Below are 24,874 nucleotides of genomic sequence, written 5' to 3' on the forward strand. Positions count from 1 at the left end.
GGCAAAGCCTGGTCTCAGCTGGAGGAGCTGGCAGAAGGGGCACAAAAGCAGGTGCCATGAAAACTTCTGTGAAGCAAATATGATTTTCAAAAACCTCTAGGGTTGTCTACTATTTAAAGAAATCCCCAATAACTCCATTTGGAAAGCAAATAAGCCCCTGCTCTGTTTTCACCTGGATTGTGTACCGGGTTTGTGTCCTGCCATTAAGTCTTTTGTCTCAGCCATTGAAAGTGGCAGGACTCATATGAGCCCCTAATTCTCTCTGGGTCCTGCCCTGCTTCTGCAAAAGATGATGAGGAGGGACACAGAGACTGAGGGAGTAACTCAAGGGAACAGAAGCCTGGAGTCTGTTGGGCCGACGTGGGTCGGCCAAAGAGAGTCAACCTTAGCCAATGCGACCAATGTCGGTGGGCGTGGTGGCTGACTCTAATCCCAGCACTGTGGGAGGCCGAATGGGAGAACTGCTTGAGCCCAGGAATTCAAGACCAGCCTAGGCAATATACAGAGATCTCCATCTCTACAAATAGTAGAAAAAATTAGCCAGGACTAGGGGAGTGCACCTGTGGTCCAGCTACTTGGGAGGGAGGCTGAGGTGGGAGGATCACTTCAGCCTGGGAGGTCAAGGCTGCAGTGAACTATGATTGCACCACTGAACTCCAGCCTGGGCGACAGAGCTACTGCCTCTCCCCACCCAAAAAAATGACCAGCTCCTCTTTTCAAATGGATCACCCTCTTCCTGCCAGTCTGAGTGGGATTCTGTCCCATCAAGTGTAAAAGGTGCTTGAACCCACAAGCTCCTGGCCGTTATCAGAAGACTCAAACCACCAGCTGGTAGACTGGGTCTGGGGTCCATCGAAGGTCACTTGAAACCCCACACAGAGGAGGTGATTAAGTAGGAGAGGGGACAGCACTGAGGAGGAAAGGACTGTCAAGGACTCCCCTGGTCTCTAAAACCACTGAGGGAGAGACGGGGGTGGGGGGTGACACCAGCTCCTCTGGGATAAGCAGGGCAATCACTACAAAATGCTTAGGTGCCCCAGTTAATGGAGAATGCGTGAAATCCAACGTCATGGGAAGTAAATGCCACATCGTCCTGTTCTCATGTGGGAGATGCATTCTGTGCCTTTCCCAGCTACTCCAATCCAAAGAATCCTCTTTGTCACTGCCCTCTCAAAGCTAGTGACAACTAGGGCATCACTGTTGCTGAAGAAGGCAAAGGACTTTCACACCCACTTAGCAAGCATATCACCATCAAAAGGACACCTCTAGTGTGGCGGTATTGAAAAGCTATCTCCGCTCCCTCATCCTAGGGAACGCACCCTTCATGAAATCACTAACAATCCCAATGCCACTAGGGAAACTGAACAGCAGCCTCAATGCCACGAGGGAAACTGAACAGCAGCCTAGAAGATGTTCAAAAGGAGGAAAAAAGATAGAAATCAGCACTGTAGATAGATGCCCCTGGAGTTGCTTGGCAACCATCTTTGCTAACACCTTCTCCCAAAAAGGAACAGAGTTTGCATTAGCTCCTGTGATTTCCCTGAGGCCAGGACTCTGACCACAGAGGCCCCAAAGCTGGGGCCTTGGGATGAGAGAGTGTTTCCCTGATGGGGAGACCCAGGGCCCTATCAGCAGGCCACTGGCTTACACAGGCAAGGGGGAAGGAAAGATAGTCCGGCCTTGCCATTTAGCTTAAAGAACATGCTCTCTTGGGCAAGGATGGTGAGAGGATGAGTCAAGCCAGGTGCCCAGGTGCAACGCTTACGGAGCACTCGCTCTGCATTTGCAGAAGCCCATGTGAGCCCCTCCCTAAACATGTGTCCTGGGTGCTTGCTTGCTTCCCCTTAGTCCTAACCCTGCTCCTAGGATGACAGACATCAGGACACAGTGCTTAGAGTTCAGACTTTGGAATCAGCCTGCCTTGGGGTTCAAGGCAGCCCTACTATTTCCCAGCTATGTCGTCTTGGGTAAATCACTTCACCTCTCTGAGCCTCAGCTTCCCAATTTCGGAAATAGGGCTGATAACAGGATTTGCCTCACAGGGTGGTCATGAGAATTACATGCAAACATGCACATTTAGCCCTGTGCCTGGCACCTACTTAATGCCCGATAAAAGACAACTAAGATTAAAAAAAAAAAAAACACATAAGTTGGGTTGTGTTTAACCCAATAGGTACCAGAAAAATAAATGTAAAAGAAACCCACAAAAAACTCCAAAAGCAAACACATAAGCAGCTCCTTAGAACCCCTGAAACTGAATCAGAATCAGAATCAGAATCTCTGCAGGTGGTCCTGGTATCTTTGCTTTTAAAAAACTTCCCAAGGAATTTTCAAGGTAAGCAGGGTTGAGAGCCACTTCTCTCAACCAATAACAGCAGTTCTCAAAGTTCAGAAAACATCAGAGCCACCTGCAGAGCCTGTTTAAAATGCACGTTCCTGGTCAAGTGTGGTGGCTCACGCCTGTAATCCCAGAACTTTGAGAGGCTGAGGTGGGAGGATCACTTGAGCTCAGGCGTTTGAGACCAGCCTGGGGAACACAGCAAGACACCATCTCAAGTAAAAGTCAAAAAAATTAGGCAGGCATGGCAGCACATGCCTGTAGTCCCAGCTACCTGGGAGGCTGAGGTAGAAGGCTGGCTTGAGCCCTGGAGATGGAGGCTGCAGTGAGCTTGATCACGACACTGCACTCCAGCCTGGGTGAGAGAGAGAGACGCTCTCTCAAAAAACTAAAATTTAAAAAAAAAACACATTCCTGGTTCCTGTGCTTCACTCCCGGTTGTTTTGTTTTGGTATGACCGCAGCCTGGGGCTGGGGCTGTGAAGTGCCCATGGGACAACACAGCAGGGTCTCCAGAATGAACACACTTTGTAAAACACGGAAACAGGTTCACTCTTGAAACTAACAGTACAGGGACACCAGTCCAATCCCTTTGTCTTTATTCTTGGCAACTTTAAAGAACTGGAGACACGCATGTTGATAAAAGATGTCTGGTGAGCCCCAGGCACACCCTTGGAGCAGTAAGGACGCAGTCTGTCCCCTGGAAGTGGCAGCTCTAAAACAAAGGCAAAGACCCAAGTGCCTGCTAAAAACAACGATCCTCACAACAAAGGCTTACATTACTGAGTATCTACTTTATACCAGATAGCATCTCATTTATTTCCGCAACAATTCTGAGAGGTACTATTATTCCTACTCTGGAAAAAAGAAAAGTGGAAATTGAGGCTTAATTTAATACACAGCCAATACATGGTCAAGATTTGAATAATACTCCACTAAGCTCCCAAGCCTGCAATGCAAATGAACCTTTTTGTGTGTGATACAATACTTATAAAATTTACCATTTTAACCTTTTTTTTTTTTTTTTTTGAGAAGAGTCTTGCTCTGTTGCCCAGGCTGGAGTGCAGTGGCACGATCTTAGCTCACTGCAACCTCTGTATCCTGGATTCAAGTGATTGTCCTGTTTCATCCTCTTGAGTAGCTGGGGCTACAGGCGCATACCACCATGCCCAGGTAATTTATTTTTTTTTGGATTTTTAGTAGAGAAGAGGTTTCACCATGTTGGCCAGAATGGTCTCTATCTCCTGACCTTGTGATCCATCTGCCTCGACCTCCCAAAATGCTGGGATTACAGGTGTGAGCCACCACAACTGGCCATTTTAACCATTTTTTAAGTGTACAGTTAGTTCCGTGACACTAAGCCCATTCACAATGTTGTACAACCATCACCACGGTCCCTCTCCGGAACATTTTCATCTTCCCCAACTGAAGCTCTGTATCATATAAACACTAAGTTTCCATTTCCCCTCCCCCGGCCCCTGAATATCCACCATTCCACTCTCTGTCTCTATGAATTTGACTACTTTAGGAACCTCATATAAATGGAATCACACAGTATTTGTCCTTTTGTGGCTCATATACTTTTTAAGAACCGGACCCTCACCTTGGTCTGATATAACCAAACTGGGACCATGCCTCCACCATCTTCCCTACTTCTGGAATGCTGGACTCATCAGTGGTTAGTATCATCAGACTGGGTGTCCTGTGTCCCCACCCCACCCCAGGACTCTATGGCCTGTCAACGTCTTGGGGTAAGGTCACATAGCTCCCACTCCCCCTACAGTTAAGGGTATCCTTACACCACTAACGTTCACAGATTGACAATTAGCTTCACAGAATCAGGTACACCGATAAGTGCTTCTGCGTTCAAAAAGCCCGTTATTGACTCACTTTTATCTTCTCCACTATGGTGACCCGGTGCCATTTTGTTCTGCCCTAGAGAGTATTTATTTGGTTTCCATTTCTTATGAAGTATCTGATCCCTCAAAATTGGCAAGCAGAATTGTGTTGAGAAACCACAGGTACAAGGATAAAGCATCTCCATAAAAACAATGCTTTCCCTACAGCAGAGTTCCAGCTTTACTTATAGACGACTAGGGCAGCCAGGACTGAATATTCAGATCCTGTGCTGTAGCCTCAGCCCACTTGCAAGAAGAGATTTCCTGGGGTTTCATCATTAGTTCAAGCATCTCAGGGTCCAAATCCAGGTCCATTTGGCAGTCTGAGCCCTACCACAAAAGAGAGGAAGAGAAAGCCAGCCAAATGGTGTTAGCTGGGAGCACGTCAGCAGCAGAACACTCGACTGGGAGTTTTGGGAGAGAGACACACAGAAGTCAGTCCTTGCTGCTCAGTTTCTATAATATTCTGAAAAAGTAGAACCCACCGGCTAAAGCTCGCCCTCTCCATTATAGCTATGTTTGATTATTGCAATCACTCAATGATCACTGCCTCCAGATGTGACTAGTGGGCCCCCTCAGGGTGTGGGGCCTTAGAGAAGAGGGATTTGACTAGGACAAGGTCTCACTGCATTGGCTAGTAGCATCTTACGTCTACTTCTGAAGGACATCATGAATGAAACAAAATGTCATAAACGAAAGGTTAGCCTGGAGGATATAAACGCAACCAACCCAGAAAACCATACAGAAACAAATCTGCCTAAGTTTTCTAAATCAATTCTGCAGCAGAGGCGACGGGCCCCTGGGAACTGCTGGCTGAAAGCATTGACATGGCCTCCCATTCTTAACTGGCGCTGTAGACCACCTGGTACACAGGTCAGAAGGCCTCAGGAATCAGACCCTCCCCTGCCCTTTGTACTTTCCCGTTCTAACATAGAAATGGTGACACTGGCCACTTTGCTTTCCGTCATGTGCATCCCCGTTTCAGACATATCCCCTGGGTAATCAAACTGCAGAGAACGCCAGTTGTATTTCTAGCCTGGCTTTAAATATAAATGGAAATCCTTAATGCTTCACTGTGGTGTTTTTGACAACGGGGGCTGCGGTGTAATAAATGCCATCATTACCAGAATTGATGCTTTGGGGTCTCCTCCACCCACAGTGAAGGAGGGTTGGGCCACCCAGAATTAGAACCTGCAACCCACTATTGTGACCACAGACTGGACTCATCTTGGGAACTGTGGGTGGAGGGTTCCCTAGGGGACCAAGTCTTCTCTCTTTAGATCCTCCCAAATGTAGCCCAGTGCCAGGGGACAGTCACAGTCCAGGTATATCTGCTGAGTAATCAATAAGGCTGACTGACATAGGCTGAAGGCCTAACACATGGACAGATATTGGCAGAATATTTCTGTGCATATCTTAGTCTATTTTTCCTGTGTTCTTATCTCTCCAGCCTCACTAGCCACTGATTCTCCATCTGAGTGATGTGTCCCTCAGGGAACATTTGGCAATGGATGGAGACATTTTTGGTTGTCCCAACTTGGGGGAGGGGAGAGAGGCACTGCTGGCATCTAGTGGGTGGAGGCGCAGGATGGTGCTCAGCATCCCACCATGCACAGGACAGTGCCCCCAAAAAGAAGCATCCGGTTCAAAACTTCAGTGCTGCTGCTGGTGAGAAAGCTTATACTACTCTCTGCTTTGCTATCTTTACTCTGGCAAAAGGACCTTTTAGTTTCAGAACAGTCTATATTCTCTGGCATTTGGGCCTTTATCCCTGTCGTTTCCTCCACCTCTGTCCTGCCCAGGTTCACACATGGGTAACTTCCATGTATCCTCCAGGTTTTGGCTTACATAAAATTTCCTCTGGGAGGCCTGCACTGAGCACCCCCACCCCCATCACCCAACGCCCGCCAGCAGCACCTGAGTTTCCCTTTCAGAGCACTCATCAGGGTCCACCTGTGCTTTTGCCACTAGGCTGGAAGCACCCTGAGGGCAGGCAGTGGTTGTGCTTTTTCACTGCTGTGTCCCCGGTGTCTAGCCCACTGCTGGCACATCAGGAGAGCTCCTTCCAGGTCAAATGCATGACAGAGGCCAAGAAAGCAGTAAAGGGTATTAAAAACTTAGCAAGACACCCAGAGGCTTACATTGTTACCCTACTATGCAGGCACCAAAAGAGAACATGGTGACTCCTTATGAACTGATATGGACAGCTCTCTAAGATAAATGGAAATGGCAAGATGCCAGCTAATACTGTAACTTTCTATCATTCACGTGAGAACAAGACAAAATGATGTATGTATCTACTTGAATGCACACAGAATATCTTTGGAAGGATAACAAGCAACCGGAACGGGGTGGGAGAGACTTACTTTCCACTTGGATAGCCTTTTGAATTTTGTAACGTGAACATTATTAAAAAATAATAAGTAGTTTAAAAATGAACGTGTGTGTGTGTGTCTAACAGTCTACATCTTCTAGCAGTAAAACATTATTCTCATAGAATGACATAGGATGAGACCCTGGTACAGGGTAACTTACAAAAAGGCAAAATCACATACAGTGTTTCAGTGTGTCCATCCTAGCTTCCTGTTGTGGAAGGAGCCAGAGCCGCATTTCCCTCACATGGGAACCCAGGCACAAGGAAATAATTGCATGTATAAAGAAGTACTCATTTTAGAAGCTTTGTATTTTTCAAACTAGATGATGAGGATGTCCTCTCAGCTGTGCTGCGTTGGCTGCGGTAAGCCCCTGCTCCATCAGTGGGCTGCACCTGTGGAGCATATAGCTCTCCAAGCCTTTCTCCTCTTCTCCTTCTCATCTTTCCTCCTTATCACCTCTAAGCCACTCCATCTCTCCCGTGCTTCCAACCCAAAAGCTGGGCCAGAAAAGAGAGATGATAATGAAACACCAAAGTGAACAAATGTTACTGCTTGTTAGCAAAAGGGGAGGACGTAGGCTTAATGAGGAAGGAAGCTGAACTTAATGGTAAAAATGAGGTTTATCTGTGTAATCTGTGGACTTCGTGTCTTCCCATCTCCTATTAACATAGATAACAGAGTTGTCTGCATAATGATAAAGGGAAGCCTGCGCAATTTCCCATAAATCTCCATGGCCGACTGCTGGCTTCCCTGGCTTGGATTCTAAGAATACTTCATTCTTACCAGGTCAGGTGCCACCTTTTTCTCCAATTTGCTCCCAACCAGCCATGACAGCGAGACTCCTAAGCCTGAGCTGAGCATGCTCCTATGTTCTCTGCACCCTCCTATATTCCAGTCCAATTCCACCAGCATCTCAAAAGAACGGCAACCTCTTACAGTCACAGCAATATCTTACTGGCCCCAACACACTTTTCCAATTGGAAGCTTTCCACCAGTTTATCGACATCACATCAAAACACATGAGAACTTTATAACACAGGCAAGTTTTCAAAGTGACAAGTGTATGCTTCCAAGAGACCCAAACAGCAATCTACTGAGGACTATTTTTTCTCAGTGATAAAATAAAACAACTTATTGATCATTTAAAAAAATTATTTAGATTTCCCAGACCCTAGAAAGAACTTTGTATAAACTCTTCCTAGCCATAGGCTATGTACAGCCTAAGTATTTTTCGCTAGCTCTTCACAAAACTTAGCAATGATCACTTAACTGCACTCCATTAAAAACAATGATGTCCGGCTGGGCGCCTTGGCTCACACCCGTAATCCCAATGCTTTGGGATGCTGAGGCGAGCGGATTACAAGATCAGGAGATTGAGACCATACTGGCTAACAAGGTGAAACTCCGTCTCTACTAAAAATACAAAAAATTAGCCGGGTGTGATGGCACATGCCTGTAGACCCAGCTACTTGGGAGGCTGAGGCAGGAGAATCACTTGAACTCAAGAGGCAGAGGTTGCAGTGAGCCAAGATCATGCCACTGCACTCCAGCATGGGTAACAGTGTGAGACTCTGTCTCAAAAAAAAAACACAAAACTGATATCCATAGAAATTGTTTCTTTAAAAAATCATTAGCTTCATAAAACTATAATAAAATGATTTACTCTAAAAATAAAGCTTCTGCTAGGTAACTTTTCATCACGATTAGTTTAAAATCCTAGTTAATTAGAATAACGTTTTCTAGCGCTAGCTTCATTAATAAATAATAATAAAAAAAGCCAACATTCATTAGGCACTTACTATATGCTAACCCCTTTTGTATTATCATTTAATCATCACAACAACCCTATTTTTATCTCTGTTTTATAGTTAGGGACATTTATGAGCCATAGGAACCCTATTCCTTATCTATGATTGGCATTCTTTAAAAAAAAAAACTTCAGGTGAGGCAAGGGGAACATCTTTCTAAATCACTGAGAGCTTTTTCCTAATTAGCCTGAAAAAAGTCTTCAGATAAATCTACCAAGCTGAAGAGGAAACTATTTGAAAAGGTTACCGTAGAAGAATGGCTGTCCTTGAAATTTTCTCTCAAACACCTTTCACAGATCAGGCTGAGGTTTCTGAGAGTCCTCCTCTCAGGAAATCTGAACGCCTAACTGACCCAAGCTGACTGGGGTCAAATCATTCCCCACCGGGGGAACACATTGGGTTGTGGACTCAGAACTCCACTCTTCTCAGAATGGTGAAGGCCGGGTACCATTCCCAAATGATTTGCAACAGAATATTGCTTGTGTATCAGATGCAGTGATTTTTGCCACCACGAAGTTATAAATTGAGAAAATAAACTCAGTTAGTTTTGAAGGAGTTTAAGATATTTTTAATGTGAGGGCTTGAGGTTTTTTTTTTTAAGTTTCTTTAGAAACAGTTTGCCTGCTATAACTGCATATCAATACAGAAGCTTGGGTTCAGAGGTCTCAAAGGGACCTTAAAGGACATTTAGTCCCACCCTCCCTTACTTTAAATGTGAGCGAATTGACCCAGAGAAGGGAAATGACCTCCAAAGAGCATAGATCAAAATGTGGGAAGCCAACTCAAAGCGCTCTCCTCCTTCAAGTATCCAGGTTGTCCTGGATATAACCCCACCTAAGCATATCCACCCATGGAACTAGCAATGCCTTCTGAACCCAGGTGATGACTTGATAACATTCAAAAGTATTTGGGGCCAGGTGCAGTGGCTCACGGTTGTAATCCCAGCACTCTGGGAAGCCAAGGCGGGCGGATCACCTGAGGTCTGGAGTTTGAGATCAGCCTGGCCAACATGGTGAAACCCCATCTCTATGAAATATACAAAATTAGCGGGGTGTGGTGGCACATGCCTGTAATCCCAGCCACTTGGGAGGCTGAGGCAGAACTGCTTGAACCTGGGAGGCGGAGGTTGCAGTGAGCCGAGATCACGCCATTGCACTCCAGTCTGGGTGATAACAGTGAAATTCCGACACAAAAAAAAAAAAAAAAAAAAAGTATTTGGCAAATTCCTCTTGGCTATAATTTAGCTAATTTTAGATGAAATAATAACAATGACGTGAAAACTTTATTACAGACATTCAAAGCATCCAATTAACATTTTATACATTAGGAGTGGAGAACAGAAAGAAATGGAAAGAATTAAAAGAAAGTTTAAAGGAGTGAGGAATGGGGAACTATATTATAGTAATCAAGGTATTCAAAAAGTCTGCAAGCCCTTGCTGTGTCTTCTAAAGTTGTGGGCAGATAGAGGCAGAAAGCAAAATAATTCTCATTTCACATTTCCAGCCTAACTTCTCTTCCTGAGTTTAGTCTACCAAAAATATCATATGACACCAATGTTCATAGTGGCATTATTCAAAATGGACAAAAGGTGGAAACAACCCAAATGTCCACCAACAGCTGAGGGGCTAACAAAATGTGGTATATATATACAATGAAATATTATTCAGCCTTAAAAAGGAATGAAGTGCTTGTCCATACTACAACATGGATGAACTACGAAGACATGCAGAGTGGAATAAACCAGATACAAAAGGACACAGATTGTATTACTCCACTTATACAAGGTATTAGAATAGGCAACTTTATAAAGACAGAAAGAACAGTGGTTACAAGGGCTGAGAGGAGTGGGGAATGGGGAGGGATTGTATAATGGGTACAGAGTTTCTGACTGAGATGATGGAAAATTTGGGAAAAGGAGAGTGATGATAGCTGTATAACACTATCAATGTACTTAATGCCACTGAGTTATAGACTCAAAATTGTTAAGATGGTAAATTTTATGTTATGTTTACTTTACCACAGAAAAAAATGATATCAAAATTGGAATCACCTCCCTCTATTTCTCAATTGGAATTTCTAAACTTTATTTTGTTCATTCATTGCCATTAAAGCCTGAATTTCTTCTCAAGACCTGCTGAAAGCCGACCGTGTTAAAGACAATCTACATATGTTCATATGCACAGGAACACAGCCACACACAGGCTACTTTCTGTCCTGCAGTGACCCATCCACAAACATGTATCCACCCCAAGACTGTTGATTACTCCAACAAGAGGGCCCACGGCAAGCATTACTGGAGATCCAGGTAACCAAACACCCTGTGTCAGCTCAACCCTTCAATTTCTCACCATGGGGTAATTTACTATATAGATATTTTATCTATAAAGAAAACTGCATGTCGACAGGCATGGTGGCTCACACCTGTAATCCCAGCACTTTGGGAGGCCAAGGCAGGCAGATCATCTGAAGTTGGGAGTTTGAGACCAGCCTGATCAACATGGAGAAATCCTGTCTCTACTAAAAATACAAAAAATCAGCCAGGCATGGTGGCATATGCCTGTAATCCCAGCTACTCCAGGGACTGAGGCAGGAGAATCGCCTGAACCCGGAAGGTGGAGGTTGTGGTGAGCCGAGATCGTGCCATTGCACTCCAGCCTGGGCAATAAGAGTGAAACTCCATCCAAAAAAAAAAAAAAGAAAACTATGTGCATATATACCAGAAAGACCATTGGGATTTGCTCACCTAAGTCTGTTTCACCAGGCCTATGAACAAAGAGATTTCAGCCCATATATGGCTATTTTGGTGAAGTCAGCAATTTCAAGTTACACTGAACAGTGGGTGTCCTTAATGCATATGTGTATAATTAGGAGCTACATCTTTGTACAGGACAAAGGACCTAATAAGCAGGATATTCCACTTGTGACTACTGAGGAAAGGAGAGCTTTTCATTTTTTCTTAAAAGAATCTGTTTCTCAGCTAGGCGTGGTGGCTCACGCCTGTAATCCCAGCACTGTGGGAGGCCGAGGCAGGCAGATCAAAAGGTTAAGAGATTGAGACCATCCTGGCTAACATGGTGAAACCCCATCTCTACTAAAAATACAAAACTTAGCTGGGCATGATGGCGGGCACCTATAATCCCAGGTACTCGGGAGGCTGAGGCAGGAGAATCACTTGAACCCAGGAGGCGGAGGCTGCGGTGAGCTGATATCGTGCCACTGCACTTCAGCCTCTCGACAGAGTAAGACTCTGTCTCAAAAAAAAAAAAAAAAAAAAGAATCCATTTCTCATGAGGCAAAGAGAATCTGAGAACAAGAGTCTTTTGAAATAGAAACAGGAACTGGGGGGAAAGGATGTGAGTTTTGTGTGTGATAGTCATAACCTGTCACCCAGACTTGAGAGGTGCCAATCCTGTGCCATACCATGACCTTTACTCAATTTTAAAGATTTCCGCAGCCTCATCATCTTTTGTGGACACGTTGCCAGTAGCCTGATAACTGAGTCTTGCAAACATTTAGAGATCTCGAGTTTGTCTGTGAAGAAAAATAACCTCTAGTGATGCTTCCCACTGCCCCCACACAGACATTTAACACAAATAAGCTGCCACTTGTAAGAAGTCCACTTGACATCAATCCCTCGTGCATCCTGAAGATACATGTCAAGATCACACTAAGACATTTAGAAGCAAACATCTTTAGAATAATGTTTTGTTCCCAAAGTGCTTAATTAGCAGAAACACTATGCTAGGAAACTGTCCTTGAATATGCATGCATTTTAACCTTCATGTGATTTTTTTCTGAAGCACAAAGTTTCCTCTCAGTGGATGGTCAGGAAATGATTGGGCGCAGAAAACCAACTAACTGAAGTGTCGATTCACAAAATGAGTTCCATCTTTCCACGTAAGATTCAGCTGCCTTCCAGGGTGATATCCCCTTTTATGAGGGGGACCATTCTTTAGCATCTAACTGTCTTCTCTCCATTTATTTGGGATGACCAGTGTACCTATGGCCTACTTATGTCTGAACTCTTTCAATATCAACCTCTTCCGTCCCCTTGTGCCATCTTCCAACCCCCAATTTCAGCCAATTATGATTATAAGGCATCAGTTAGTGAATCAATCCAAATGAACCCATCCATTTGCTTAGCAGCAAGTGGCCCCTGGAGTTGCTCCATTTGAAGCCCATAGGCCAGAGTTACACACTGCAGGCTTGCAAATGCGAACAGGACATGATTTATTTATGACGACCATGTGTGTTTGATGCCCAACTCCAGCAGGTTGTGGTTTCTCTCACATGTCTTGGTCTGGAATGACCTATCTACTCAGTGTGTCCCATTTCAGGTACTGTATTTCCATGCTGGGAAAAGAGAGGGCGACTAGCGGGGCACTGCACACACAGATGCCCCTAACCCTGCTTGCCACGTGACAATCTGTGACCAAATGCAAAGCGGGCAAAATGTAACTTGCTGCAAGGGTTTGCCACGTACAATGGTTTTCAGTGGCGAGTGGAGAAGTAGCTGCTGGAACGACTGACAATGTGGGGTTCATTAAACTGTTGTGCATTCACCCACAAGAAAGGATGGGATGTTGTGAAGGGAGCCCCACTCTTCATTTCAGAGATTTCAACGCCCCACCATTTGGCAATGATGCTCCCGAGGAGCATGGCAGATATGCATCAGAAGGCTCAAACGTGGACTCCAACTGAAGTGCAGTAAACTTCTGCCTTCAACAGTCTCACCCCCCTTTACCCCCCAGTTGTATTTATACTTTGAAAGAAGTTAACATGAAGCAGTAGTCACCTGGGCGTGCTCAATTTTTGACAAGCCTTAGTCACTCTGTACCCAGCAGAACAATTCACATTATATTCGAAATCCTGTGAAGATTCTGCCACACATGCTAACACTAAAATGCCAGTAGCTCCACTTACCTTCTTTATTAAGCCTCATAACCTCCCTGCTTTTTCCACCCTCTTTTCCAGCCTCTTCTAAATCTACATCTGCAGATGAAAAAGAAAAGGAAAACAGAAAATAAGGAAAAAAGGGGGGAAAAAAGCCAAAGTCAAGGGGGGAGGGAGAGTGTTTATTTGCAAACAGATCGATATAAATACTGTATATGAAATTCTTTCAAAAATTGACAATGCAACATTTTCTCCCAAGTCCGGGTTTTTATCTACCTGGCCCAGATAGGTACCCAAAAAACTATGCAAGCAGCAACAGAGTAGCCTTTTAAACGGACAACACCGTGGGGCTGCGAGCCCACCCCGCGGGCTGCCACGGGGAGCCGGGCACAGACAGACAGACAGACAGCCCTGGCAGCCGGGCCCTCCCTGTGCATTGATGATCTGTCTCTGTGTGTATTTATTTAGAGAGAGAGGGAGAAGCATGGAGGACACCGGGGGCCACTCTCTCTCTCACACACACACTTTTTCCCAGTGGCTCTAGGTGAATGGAAAGGTTACAGGATAATAAAAGGAGGAGGAGGCGGTGGGGTTCTTACTGTCGGAGCAGTGTAATTTGGCGGCGTCGATCCAGGAGGACCAGGGTTTGCCCAGAAACGCCTCCGGACTGGGCACTTTGCGATCCAGTGTCGCCATTGCTCTTCCTTCTTGTTGCTTTTTCCCTGTTCCTTCGGCAGCAGCAGCCGAGAGACACGGGATTCGAGAACGCTCCGACGTCATCTTCGGAACGTTCCGACATTGAGTGTTCTGAAAGGGGGAGGGAGGGAGGAAGGGCGGGATGGGAGGAGGGCGGCGGAGGAGGAGGGGAGAGGGAGCGGAGGAGGGGCGGGCGCTCTGGCTCCCCGAGCCGGCTCGGCGGGGCTCGCGCGCCCGCGGCCGCCAGGGGCAGCAGAGAGGCGCCTGCAGTCCGCGCCCGCCCGCCGGGGGCCGCCCGCCTGCCTGCCGGGGAGGGGCTGCGGCCGGGCGAGCGCCGCGTGCCGGAGAGCCGAGGCTGCAGCGCGCGCGGCAGCCGGGATGCGGCGGTGGCGCCGCCCGAGCCGGGGCGCAGGGGTCGGGCGTGCGGAGAGAGGCCCGACTCGGGGCCGAAGGAAGGGTGGTCTTTCCTGCAGAGTTTCCGCTGGCGGACCGAAAGTTTTTGCAGGCAGCTCTTGCTTTCAGCTTGTCCCTCTCTCCCCGGGTGCCTGTCGCCCACCGCGAGGCGCCCCCGCGGGGGTCCCGACGGCTTGGTGGGGAGGAGCCGAGAGGGGTTGCGCCCCCCCACCACCACTCGGAGCCACGGAAGGGATCTTGGTGACCTCGCCCCACAGCCCTCACCCCAGTCACCCCCTTTCCTGGAGGACTTTGGACCGTGGAGATTCTGCAGTTGCTCTGGGAGCTGAAACCAGTGGGTAGATGTGGTTCTGAAACGCAGGTGAGTTTGGGGCGCGAGGAGCTCCCTTTCCATCTCAGGCTGCGGGTCGTGCAAAACTCGAAACTCCGGGCTCCCCAACCTCCAGGTTCCCCGCGCGGTGCGTGTCTTCGGCTCTTAGAGAACCACTGCGTGGACTTTGCTCCAGAGTCAGCAGAGCAGGAGGGCGAATTCACGGCTCTTGGAGGATGATGCTAGCGGGCCTAGCCCCTGAGCCATTTCCAGCGCTCCCTGCGGTGAGATGAGGGTGGCCCAGGTTTGCGCAGACAACCTTTGGCCAGGAATCTGATTCCTGGGAGAATTCACTTCAGACGTAACTGCTCTAGCCAGCTAGAAAGGGAGCGCTAGATTTCCTCTGGATTTTGGACGTTGGGTGCTTTAGTTGAGATTTTCACCGTCTCCCTGGGGTAAGCAACAAAGGCTTTAAAAAGTCTCTGTTTCTTCTTTTTAACAAATACTTTTGTTTACTAGGAATTATCTAAACTATATGGACACCGCCCCCACCCCACAATTGATATTTATTTTTTCTCTCTTTTCCCAGCACCGTTTTAACTCTCACCACTGCTGTTTCCCAAGTTGTCACAGCTGAAGCGCACTGATGTGAAGTTGCTTTGTACTGACTGAGTTGAGCCATCTAATAATGTCCCTGAGCTTGGCACCCTGTATCTCTAAGCCGGTGTTAGGAGGGGCAATGAAGGAGGAGCTGTGGATTTGCTTTTAGTTGTGATGTTTGTGTGAGTCGGCTTGTTTTTGTCAGACTCGGATAAACTGCATTTGCCTTTGCTCTCTTTGGAAGGGCTTCTACATAGCTAAGGTGTCGCTAGTTGAAGAATTCCTATTTTAAGAACCGGAGGTGTTAACAAATATTTATTACTTGTTGACCTCTTGCTATATGCTAGACCCTGGGCTTGACATTCCCTCCCTGCCTCCCTCCCTGTCTTCCTTCCTTCCTTCCTAGTCAACCAACATTGCCTGTCATGGAACAGCTGCCCTCAGCAGAGAAAGATGAATGAGACCCATCCTCACTCTCACAGACATGCAGTTTGGAGGTCTCTGAAAGGAGGAGGTTGTGAAACTTACCAACTCCTTGGGGAAAAAAGGGCAGGTACACAGGGACTGGCCTGTGCAGTGGATGGGGTGGTTTCTCAGGGCTGTGTCAGTTCGTAAGAGGAACTGAAATCTGGTTAGGAGTGAACAGAAACTGTGTGACAGAGAAGATGGGATCTGCTCTGCATCTTGGAAATTGGCAAAGATTTATAATGGTAAAGTGAAGACTGGTCTTGTGGAGGGAGAGGGAGTGAATGATGCTCTCAGCAGAGGCTTCAAGCTGAGCATAAACAGGGTGTGTTTGGGTGTTCAGCATGGTTTGCGTGGGGTGGAGAATTGTTACTGGGGGTTTGGGGGTGATGGATTTGGATACCCAAGCCTGGGTTAAATTATGGAAGGCACCAAATGGCAGCCTAAAGAGTTGATTTTGTTTGACAATGGGGAGCTACTGAAGGGCTTTCTGCATCATAAAGATGAGTTAAAAGTGTGACTTAGAAAGATTGGCATAGGCAGCCTGGTTAGAAAAGGAGCGCTGCAATGTCCGTGGTGTGAAGAACCGGAAGCCTGAGCTTCGGTGGTGCTATGCAGGTGGAGAGGAGGAGCCATATGTGACGCTCCGTGAAGAGAGCACCTGATCCAAGGGTGTGCTCTTGGGCTGGATTTGGGGGTGAGGAGAGAGAATTTGAGCACTCTGAAGCATGAGGAATTAGTTGCTGGAACATTGTCCCTTTCCCTTCTGCTTCCCTATTTCCACTCTCTTATCTATTTTGATGTTTATTCCTGTGTTGTTGGGCATGCAAGGAAGGTGTGGGCAGCGGCTAATGTGGCCCAAAGGTCTGCACCTGCTGGCGTTCATGCCCTGTGTAATCCTCTCCCCTTTCGTGTGGGCTAGACTTAGTCACTTGCCTGTAACCAATAGAATATAGCAAAAGTGGTGGGGTGTCATTTCTGAGGTTAGGGTACAAAAAGGCTGTCACTTCTGTTGCTCTTACTCTCCCTTGCACACCCTAGCTTGCTCTAAGGGAAGCCCACTGGCATGTTGTAAGCTGCCCTATGGAGAGGACCTTGTGGCAGGGAACTGAGGGAGGGCTCTGGTCATCAGCCAGTGGGGAACAGAGGCCCTCAGTCCAACAGCCAGTAAGGAGCTGAATCTTGCTAATAGCCATGTGAATGAGCCACTTGCTGGGAGTCAGTGACTTGAGCTTCCAGAATGCTGTCTCCTCTCCTGGGAGCCACTATAAACCACTCAAAAAAAAAAATCAAAGGTGGCTTATCATCAGAAGTCAGGGCACCTTAGTTACAGTGAAACAAATCGTTGGTTCCATATTTTAACATGAGCTTGCTTTCCCGGCAGAGTCTCTCAAGTGGAGGTTACTACACAGGACCTTAAAGAGGGTCTGACAGCCCAAATATTATTTCCTTCTATTTGGGATGATTTTGCTCTACAGCATAGTAAATTGTGGGCTAGAATCTAAAAGTGATTTAGCATCTCTACAAAAGAAGACTTTATATGCATTGCCACGTTTAATTGATAACAGAGCACATCTACATTGTTGCAGTTAGTTATGGAATAAAAATACAGAGTTCCTTTACTCTAAGCCTTCCCCAGTTTCTCCATTGACTATAAACATAATAATACTGACTTGTTGAAACTATAACCCATCTACGACTGTGTTGGATAACATGACTGTCAGTCAAATTGCATAACTGAGAGGCAGAGAATAAAGAAAGCATTGCTCATCAAACTACTAGACATTTACACTTGACTTTGGATGAAAATTGAGGTCAATTGGGAGTAGAGTTCAGGTGTACATGCTGTATTTTTATATATATATATATATATATACTTATATATCAATTATATATGGTGGTCAATTTATTACAGAGTTGAATTCCTTTTGGTAGTAAATAATTACAAATACTGTTAGAGGCAATAAGAATCTTATACATCCTTAATAAGGATAAAGTGACCTGTAAAACAGTAATTTAAAGCATATTAATATAATGTCTATGTGATAAAACTATCTAGCAAAACACTCTCTTCCCATCGTGATTAATGTTTAGGAAGATAAAAGGATGTAAATATTTTTATCGTTTTATTATCTTTCTTAGGAAAATGACAGTGTGGTTGGTTTAATTAGAAAGGAGAGTCTCCCATAGACGAAATAAAGAAATCTGTTCTATGGAGATGACAATGGAAAATACCTATTTAATTTGAATAACACCTGGTTCTGTAGCAATGTGCATCTAATATGTATCCTGCATTCACTTAGTCTGATTCATGTGCTGCTTCACCACATTATTGAAAAGAAGAGGGAATATTAGCTCTCTCCTTTGAGGATATTAAACTCCTGCTGGGGTTGAGGCGCCCTGTGAGCACCCTACTTCCTACCTAGACTGTTGGGAGTTCCCTGGAGGCAATGAGGAGAAAATGACATGTTCCATTAGAATGAGGCATCCCCGGAATTGTTTGATGTTCTTTGCTTTAATTGAATCCATCTATCCCATCTGCCACTCTTCTCTCTAAATTTATTTCCCTAACCCACTCTCCCTGAGAATTATACTTTGGGGAAAATTTGTGACATACGTTGTTACCGTTTATAAAAGCTCTCGGCATCTGGAGGGCAGGTGTGCCTTCTACTCTGTGTTGCTAAACAACTTTGCCTGCCTCTTTCCTGCCCCTTGCAGGCTGCTGGATTAAAAACAGGACGAGATAAAAGGCCCCCAGTAGCAACAGGAGTGGGAAAGAAAATAGAAATTCCAGGCTTTTACTTATTGGTTTCAATATAGAGCCCTAGCCATGTGCCAGGCCTGGCTAACCATGGACTCTATTAATAAATATAACTACAGAAACACTTGAATTCTCTGACTGAGCCAGAACAGCCAACATGGGAGTGTGTTATCGTGACAGAAATCTGTCTTAAAACTCTTGGCTGATTCACCTGTGACTTGGGTCAGTTGAGGCTCCCTGGAACTGCTGTGGTGCTGAAGGTTGAGGTCATCTCTGTTCCCCAAAGTGTAACAGATCCAGCCCCATTCCTGACCACTGTCCTTTTGCAAGGGCGAGACAGGAAAGATGATAGCTTCTCTTTAGGATTCTTGTAGATATCACTTTTGGCCCTTAACCTACATATAAAGAAATTTAACATTAATGTACACATATTGATTTGAGCAAAGTTCATCCACATCTCCAAACCTACCGTTTACTGTGGTGCAGGAGGCAGTGCAGGGTGGAGGCCAGCGCACAGGCTTGAGACGGGCAGGCATGACGTAGAATTGCCCTTTGGTCATTTGCTTGAGAACCTTCCTTGATCCATCTGAACCTCAGGCTCCTCATCTCTGAAATGGGCAGTAAAGCTCTTCTCTTGGGATTGATGAGAGGATGGAGTGAGATTCTGGTACTGAGCCCCAGGCATAGGGCGCACAGTGGACAGTGGTTCAATGTTCACTGTGATGATTTCTTTAGTTGTAGTGCATTGTTTAGACAGCAGCTGCCAGTCAGAGACAGGCTGACACTGACACTACGAGTAGCTCCTCTAGTTGCTTCTGACAGACATCCTTCTGCTTGGAAAGGAAACTAAAGCACTTCTTTTCTTTAAATGGAGCTGCTGGCCTGATTCAATTATGTGGAGGCCTCTGTCTGAAACCTCTGCCCAGAACTTCCTCTTGACATGTACATCATGGTAATACATAAATGTCCCTTTCTTCAGGAAAGGTCCTGAAAGACCATTTGCTATGCGAAGGAACTGCACAATCCAGTTTAGTTGCAGACAAAACTGCCTTTGCATGATAAAGGAAATAGTTGTCTTAAAACTAAGCAGAGTGTGATTTCTGCTTGTTGTTGTTTTCTTTGAAAAATGAGTTTCGTCCATAAAAGAAACTTGATAGCGAATTTTGAAAATCATGTGATATGGTTTGGCTATGTCTCCACCCAAATCTCAAATTGTATCTCCCAGAATTCCTATGTATTGTGGGAGGGACCCAGGGGAAGGTAATTGAATCATGGGGGCTGGTCTTTCCCATGCTATTCTCGTGATAGTAAAGAAGGCTCATGAGATCTGATGGGTTTATCAGTGGTTTCCGCTTTTGCTTCTTCCTCGTTTTTCTCTTGGTGCACCCATGTAAGAAGTGCCTTTTGCCTCCTGCTATGATTCTGAGGCCTCCACAGCCAAGTGGAACTGTAAGTCCAATTAAACCTCTTTTTTTTTTTTTTTTTTTTTTTGGAGATGGAGTCTTGCTCCGTCACCCAGACTGGAGTGCAATAGCACAGTCTTGGCTCACTGTAACCTCCGCCTCCAGGTTCAAGCGATTCTCCTGCCTCAGCCTTCCGAATAGCTGGGATTACAGGCATCTGCCTCCAAGGCCAGCTAATTTTTGTATTTTTAATAGAGATGGGGTTTCACCATGTTGGCCAGGTTGGACTTGAACTCCCAACCTCAGGTGATCCACCCACCTCGGCCTCCCAAAGTGCTGGGATTACAGGCGTGAGCCACCCTGCCTGGCCTAAGCCTCTTTTTGTTTCCAGTTTGGGGTATGTTTTTACCAGCAGCATGAAAACAAACTAATACCTCATGAATAAACATGTTCTCCTCATGAAATACTAAAACAGTAGCAATAAGAGAGAAATATCCCCTTCAAATGTGGTCACTCCTTTACCCTCAGGTCTGAAGGCATTTTTCATACCGTTTATTCTAGGCATTTACCTACTGTATATGTCTGTCATTATAGGTATAGATGGTATTGCTGTGTGTGTTGTCTTTTGTTTGTTTTTAATGTGAATAGCATCAATTTACGGATATTTTTCTATAATTTTCTTTTTTCACATGTGCTGCTACATGTCATTATATATGGAAATACCTCATTCTTTTAAACTGCTTCATGGTATTTCATAAAATGTTTCAGGGTCTATTGATCTATTTTTGTTTTTGTTTTTTGAGACAGAGTCTTATTTTGTCACCTAGTCTGGAGTGCAGTGGCGCAATCTTGGCTCACTGCAACCTCCATTTCCTGAGTTCAAGCTATTCTCCTGCCTCAGCCTCCCAGGTAGCTGGGATTACAGGCACCCACCACCATGCCCGGCTAATTTTTGTATTTTTATTAGAAGTGGGGTTTCACTATGTTGGCCAGACTGGGCTCAAACTCTTGAACCCAAATGATATACCCCTTGGCCTCCCAAATATTTATCTGTTATCTTATTGATATACGTTTAGGTTTCTAGTTTTTGTGAAAAATAGGTAGTCAACATCTTTATTTTTATATATGCTTCTTGGCGCGTGAGGGAGTATTACTGCCCAGAAATAGAATTGCTGGGTATGTGCATTTTAAATTTTAATAGTTCTGCCAGATTGTCTTCTGAAGTAGCTAATTTCTACTTCCACTACAGTACAGAGATGTGCCCATTTCCTTAATTAATGCTCAACATTTTCAAACCTTTTCCTTTTCGCCCATGTTAGAGTAAAAAACTATCTTGATTTGTATTTCCCTCATTTGTGTGTGTTTTTGAGCATTTCCCCTCAAGTTCACTGTGTTTGTACTCTGTAAATTGCTGTTAGTATCCTTTGATGATTTGTCGTTGAGGTTTTTTATGTCTGCTTATTGATTTGTAGGAATTCTGTGAATATTCTCGATTTGGATCTTTTCTTTATTTGGAAATAATGTAATTTTCCAGCTTGTCACTTTTCTGGTTTTGACCTTGACTATGGCATCTTTTACACACACACTTTTTCTTCCCTTTGGAAATAGTCGACATTTCAGGCTTTTCCTTGAGGCCTTTTGTTTTTTGTCTTGCTTAAGAAGACCTTCACTTCCCCAAGGTCATTAACAATTTTCTGATATTTTCTCTTTATGCTTTATAGGTTTTATTTTTATATTCAGATCTTGGAATACTTTGGCTAACAATGTGAGGTAAAAAATTAATTTTCAATCATTTTCCAAACAGTTATCATTTATCCTCAGAACCGTATTTTGAATAGTTTATCTTTTCTCTAGAGATCTTTCATCTACTTATTTCCTAAACATCTGGGTCTGTTTCTGAGCTCTTTTTCTGTTTTGTTGTTTGAACTATTTTTTTCCTGCACCAATTAATTACTCTTCTTTAAATAATATGTTTTGTGGTCTAAATAATCTTTTTCATTAGGATTTAGTAAATTCTATCTCTTAAAAAAGTATTTTAAAAAAATTCCTGGGAATTGTATTATACATGAAATTGTCCAACGTTTTCCATAGGACACCTCCCAGTGGAGCCCGGGCCATGTCCAGAAGATCATGGGAGACAGAACCTCACCTCATGGCCACAGGATGCTGTAAAGATGGGCCCGATGGCTACAGCCAGCTCGGATCTTGGTGGTGCTTCCCCTGAGATGATTTTCCAAGCTCAATAGCTCAGACTCGGGGAAATGAATTATCGAAAGATATTGTCTTCTAAGTATCTAAAAAGGCCAACCTCTGCAGGTGGTAGTTGGGAATTTTTTTTAATGATGTGATGCTCCCAGCTGTCCATCAGGCCGGAAGGGAGAAAGTAGAGGCATGGAAAGTGAAGGCTGGAGGAGATGGAGAGAACAGACCGAGACAGGTCATGGAGCCCCTGGGCTTCCCAGAGGGGAAGGGACTGAAGTTCTCCTTGGGTGGCAAGAGAGAGGCAGCTAGAGCCTGTGGGCTGGGAGCTGGGCCAGGCAGCGTCTGGAAAGGGGACATGTCTGGAATGACCAAGGCGTGACTCTGGAATCCTTCAAACCCAGCACCTCATTGTCAGGTTTTCTGTGTGGTCGTTTCTTTTACTTTACCCAAGTTTTTATTAAATGACCTGGCCTTCGATAGTTGTGCTATGGGAAATGAAGTTATGAGTTTATACTTCTGTAGGAGCCACAACAGGAAGGCTGCAAGTATCCAGCTTCATGCCAGCCCTGTGTGGTAACAGCACCATCATTCAAGAGAGGTTGGCAATGCTGGGACCCCGGCAGCCAGCCAGATACCAAGTGAGCAGAGGGGGATACCTGGGCTGTGATGTCGTCCCGGACACTTTCCCCCAGCCCTATCTTTTAATACCCTGCAAAGGAGGAACTCCTTGAAGCAAGAGGCCAGAGTCTGGTTTTTATTTCTATGACAGGAAGTAGAAGCTAGAACCTTTAAGGTCACGGAATACCCATAGTAGAAGTTAGAGTCCTGGTCTCCTTTGGTGGGAGGGTAGCTCGCTCTTTCCCAAGAAATTCAAATGTATGCTCCAGCCATGCATTTGAATTTCTGTGTAGGCCACTGTTTCTCAGCTATGGGCAATTTTGCCACCCACTCCTCCCAGAGGACATTTGGCAATGTCTGGAGACATTGTTGGTTGTCATGACTGGAGGTTGAAGGTGCTACTGACATCTAGTGGGTAGAAGCCAGGGATGCTGGTAACTTCCTATAGTGATGCACAGGACAGCCCCTACAGCAAAGGTTGATCACATCCCAAATGATAGTGATAAGATCGAGAAACCCTGACGTAGGCCAATTAATTTTAGGTCTTCTTTTTCATTTCTAGATAATCAGTGCCTAAGTCTCATCAACTACCTTGCCATTGTGGCCACCTTCAATCAGAAATCTAGTAAGAGTGTGGTGCGGCTTGTGAGACCCATTGTCACTACCAAAAAACCCAAAATCTTTTCACTTTCAATATACGAAGACCTCAGTTATATAATTGGATGAATGATATTTGTAGAGTCAAAGAGAATGTGAGCTCTCTTTCTTATGGGTGTAGTTATTATGGGATAATCAAGTGATGTGGTCTTCTTTTATTGTCTCAATCTTTCACAAACCATTGCTTTCCTACTCCAATATGAAGCCTGATCAGTGCTAAGACACCAATACTAGATAGCTCTCATTATTGCCAATGTATGGATGATGAAACTGAGGCTCAGAGGGGAAGTAAAATAAAGCGTGGCTCCCCTGCTAGTTTATTATATTCCAAAGTTATTAAACACCTGGCCAGCACTGCTGTGGAGGTTGTACACTATACAACTGTGCCACTTCTAAAGAGCCACTGTTCAAATCACAGACATCAGAGATTTATTATGATAATTTTTCTGGCAGATGGCAGTAAAGTAGCTTATTCTAACAAAATCGGGAATATAAATACTATTTTCTAACAGATGGAAGTCGAGTTTTTTGAAGCAGGTGAGCCTTTTCCTAATGCTCACTCAGGTGCTAGCTGGATTAGCAGAAGGAACGGTGTCGTTGATGTCTCTGTATGTGTTACCAGTTCACCTGGGAATTTTACTTTTTGCTTCAAGAAGAGTCACCCTCACTTGCCAACCACACGTATGGTTGTACATTGGTATTACAGAGTGAAGCCATTTACAAGTAATACAGTTGAGCTGGCAGATTTCCCAAGATTTCTCTTGTGTCTCAGAAACATAGTGCCTTGGGTCATGGAATAAATAAGATAGCCTCAATATCTAATTTTGGTTGTTCACCATTCAGTTAGGGCTTAAGCCATCCTAAGCTGGGCTTGGAAGAAAGAGACATTGGCGTTTATATTAGTTTAATAAATTTAGCAGCAGGGAGGAGCAGATAATGTGATTTCAATTATAGACTGACCCGTGATTGATTTAACCTGTGTTGCTTAGGTTGGGATCGATGCCCAAGTAACGGCAGGTGCTGGACTCTTAGGAGGGTGGGCACAAATGTTGGGGAATTGATCAGTGGGTGAGCTCCATATTGTCCTTCCACAAGGAGAATCAAAATACAAGTAAAATATTGTAGAATGGAAGCAGTAGTGTTGCAGATGTTAACACAGCCTGTCCAAGCTTTTATCTTTTATACCTATGCAGCCATTTTTTAACACGTGGGACACTATTCTTAAATAGATCTGTTCTAACTTTGTTCTGAATCTGTAATGTGTGTCATTTCATGGGGTTTTAAGGAAAAAAAGGCCTTGCTTCAGTTGAGAAGGCTTTGATTTTTCCACTTACGCAAATACCCTGGCATTTGGGGAATTTGGCTAATTAAAAAAATTGTCTCTTATAATGCCTAGTTACTACCCCAGTTTGCGTTGGAGGTGGGATATGCAAAGGA

The 24,874-nt window shown here is 44.9% G+C and overlaps 1 protein-coding gene across 9 annotated transcripts in view; it reads right to left on the minus strand.

Annotated features, from left to right (window-relative positions):
* ATXN7L1 (ataxin 7 like 1) overlaps positions 1 to 14,129 on the minus strand; it is a 273,039-nt gene extending 258,910 nt beyond the window's left edge. For 7 of the 9 annotated variants that reach the window (XM_017515426.2, XM_017515424.2, XM_017515420.2 and 4 more), the window contains exons 1-2: positions 13,911 to 14,129; positions 13,342 to 13,410 (exon numbers count right to left, since the gene is read on the minus strand). In XM_017515426.2, coding sequence (XP_017370915.1) covers positions 13,342 to 13,410; positions 13,911 to 14,091 — 250 coding nt within the window. In that variant the 5' untranslated portion in view covers positions 14,092 to 14,129. The remainder of the gene's footprint in view (positions 1 to 13,341; positions 13,411 to 13,910) is intronic. The other 2 variants (XM_017515425.2, XM_017515421.2) reach the window with 2 other exon arrangements.
* Between the last annotated feature and the right edge of the window lie 10,745 nt (positions 14,130 to 24,874).

This window comes from Cebus imitator, unplaced genomic scaffold, assembly GCF_001604975.1.
Source record: "Cebus imitator isolate Cc_AM_T3 unplaced genomic scaffold, Cebus_imitator-1.0 Scaffold550, whole genome shotgun sequence".
Taxonomy (NCBI): domain Eukaryota; kingdom Metazoa; phylum Chordata; class Mammalia; order Primates; family Cebidae; genus Cebus; species Cebus imitator.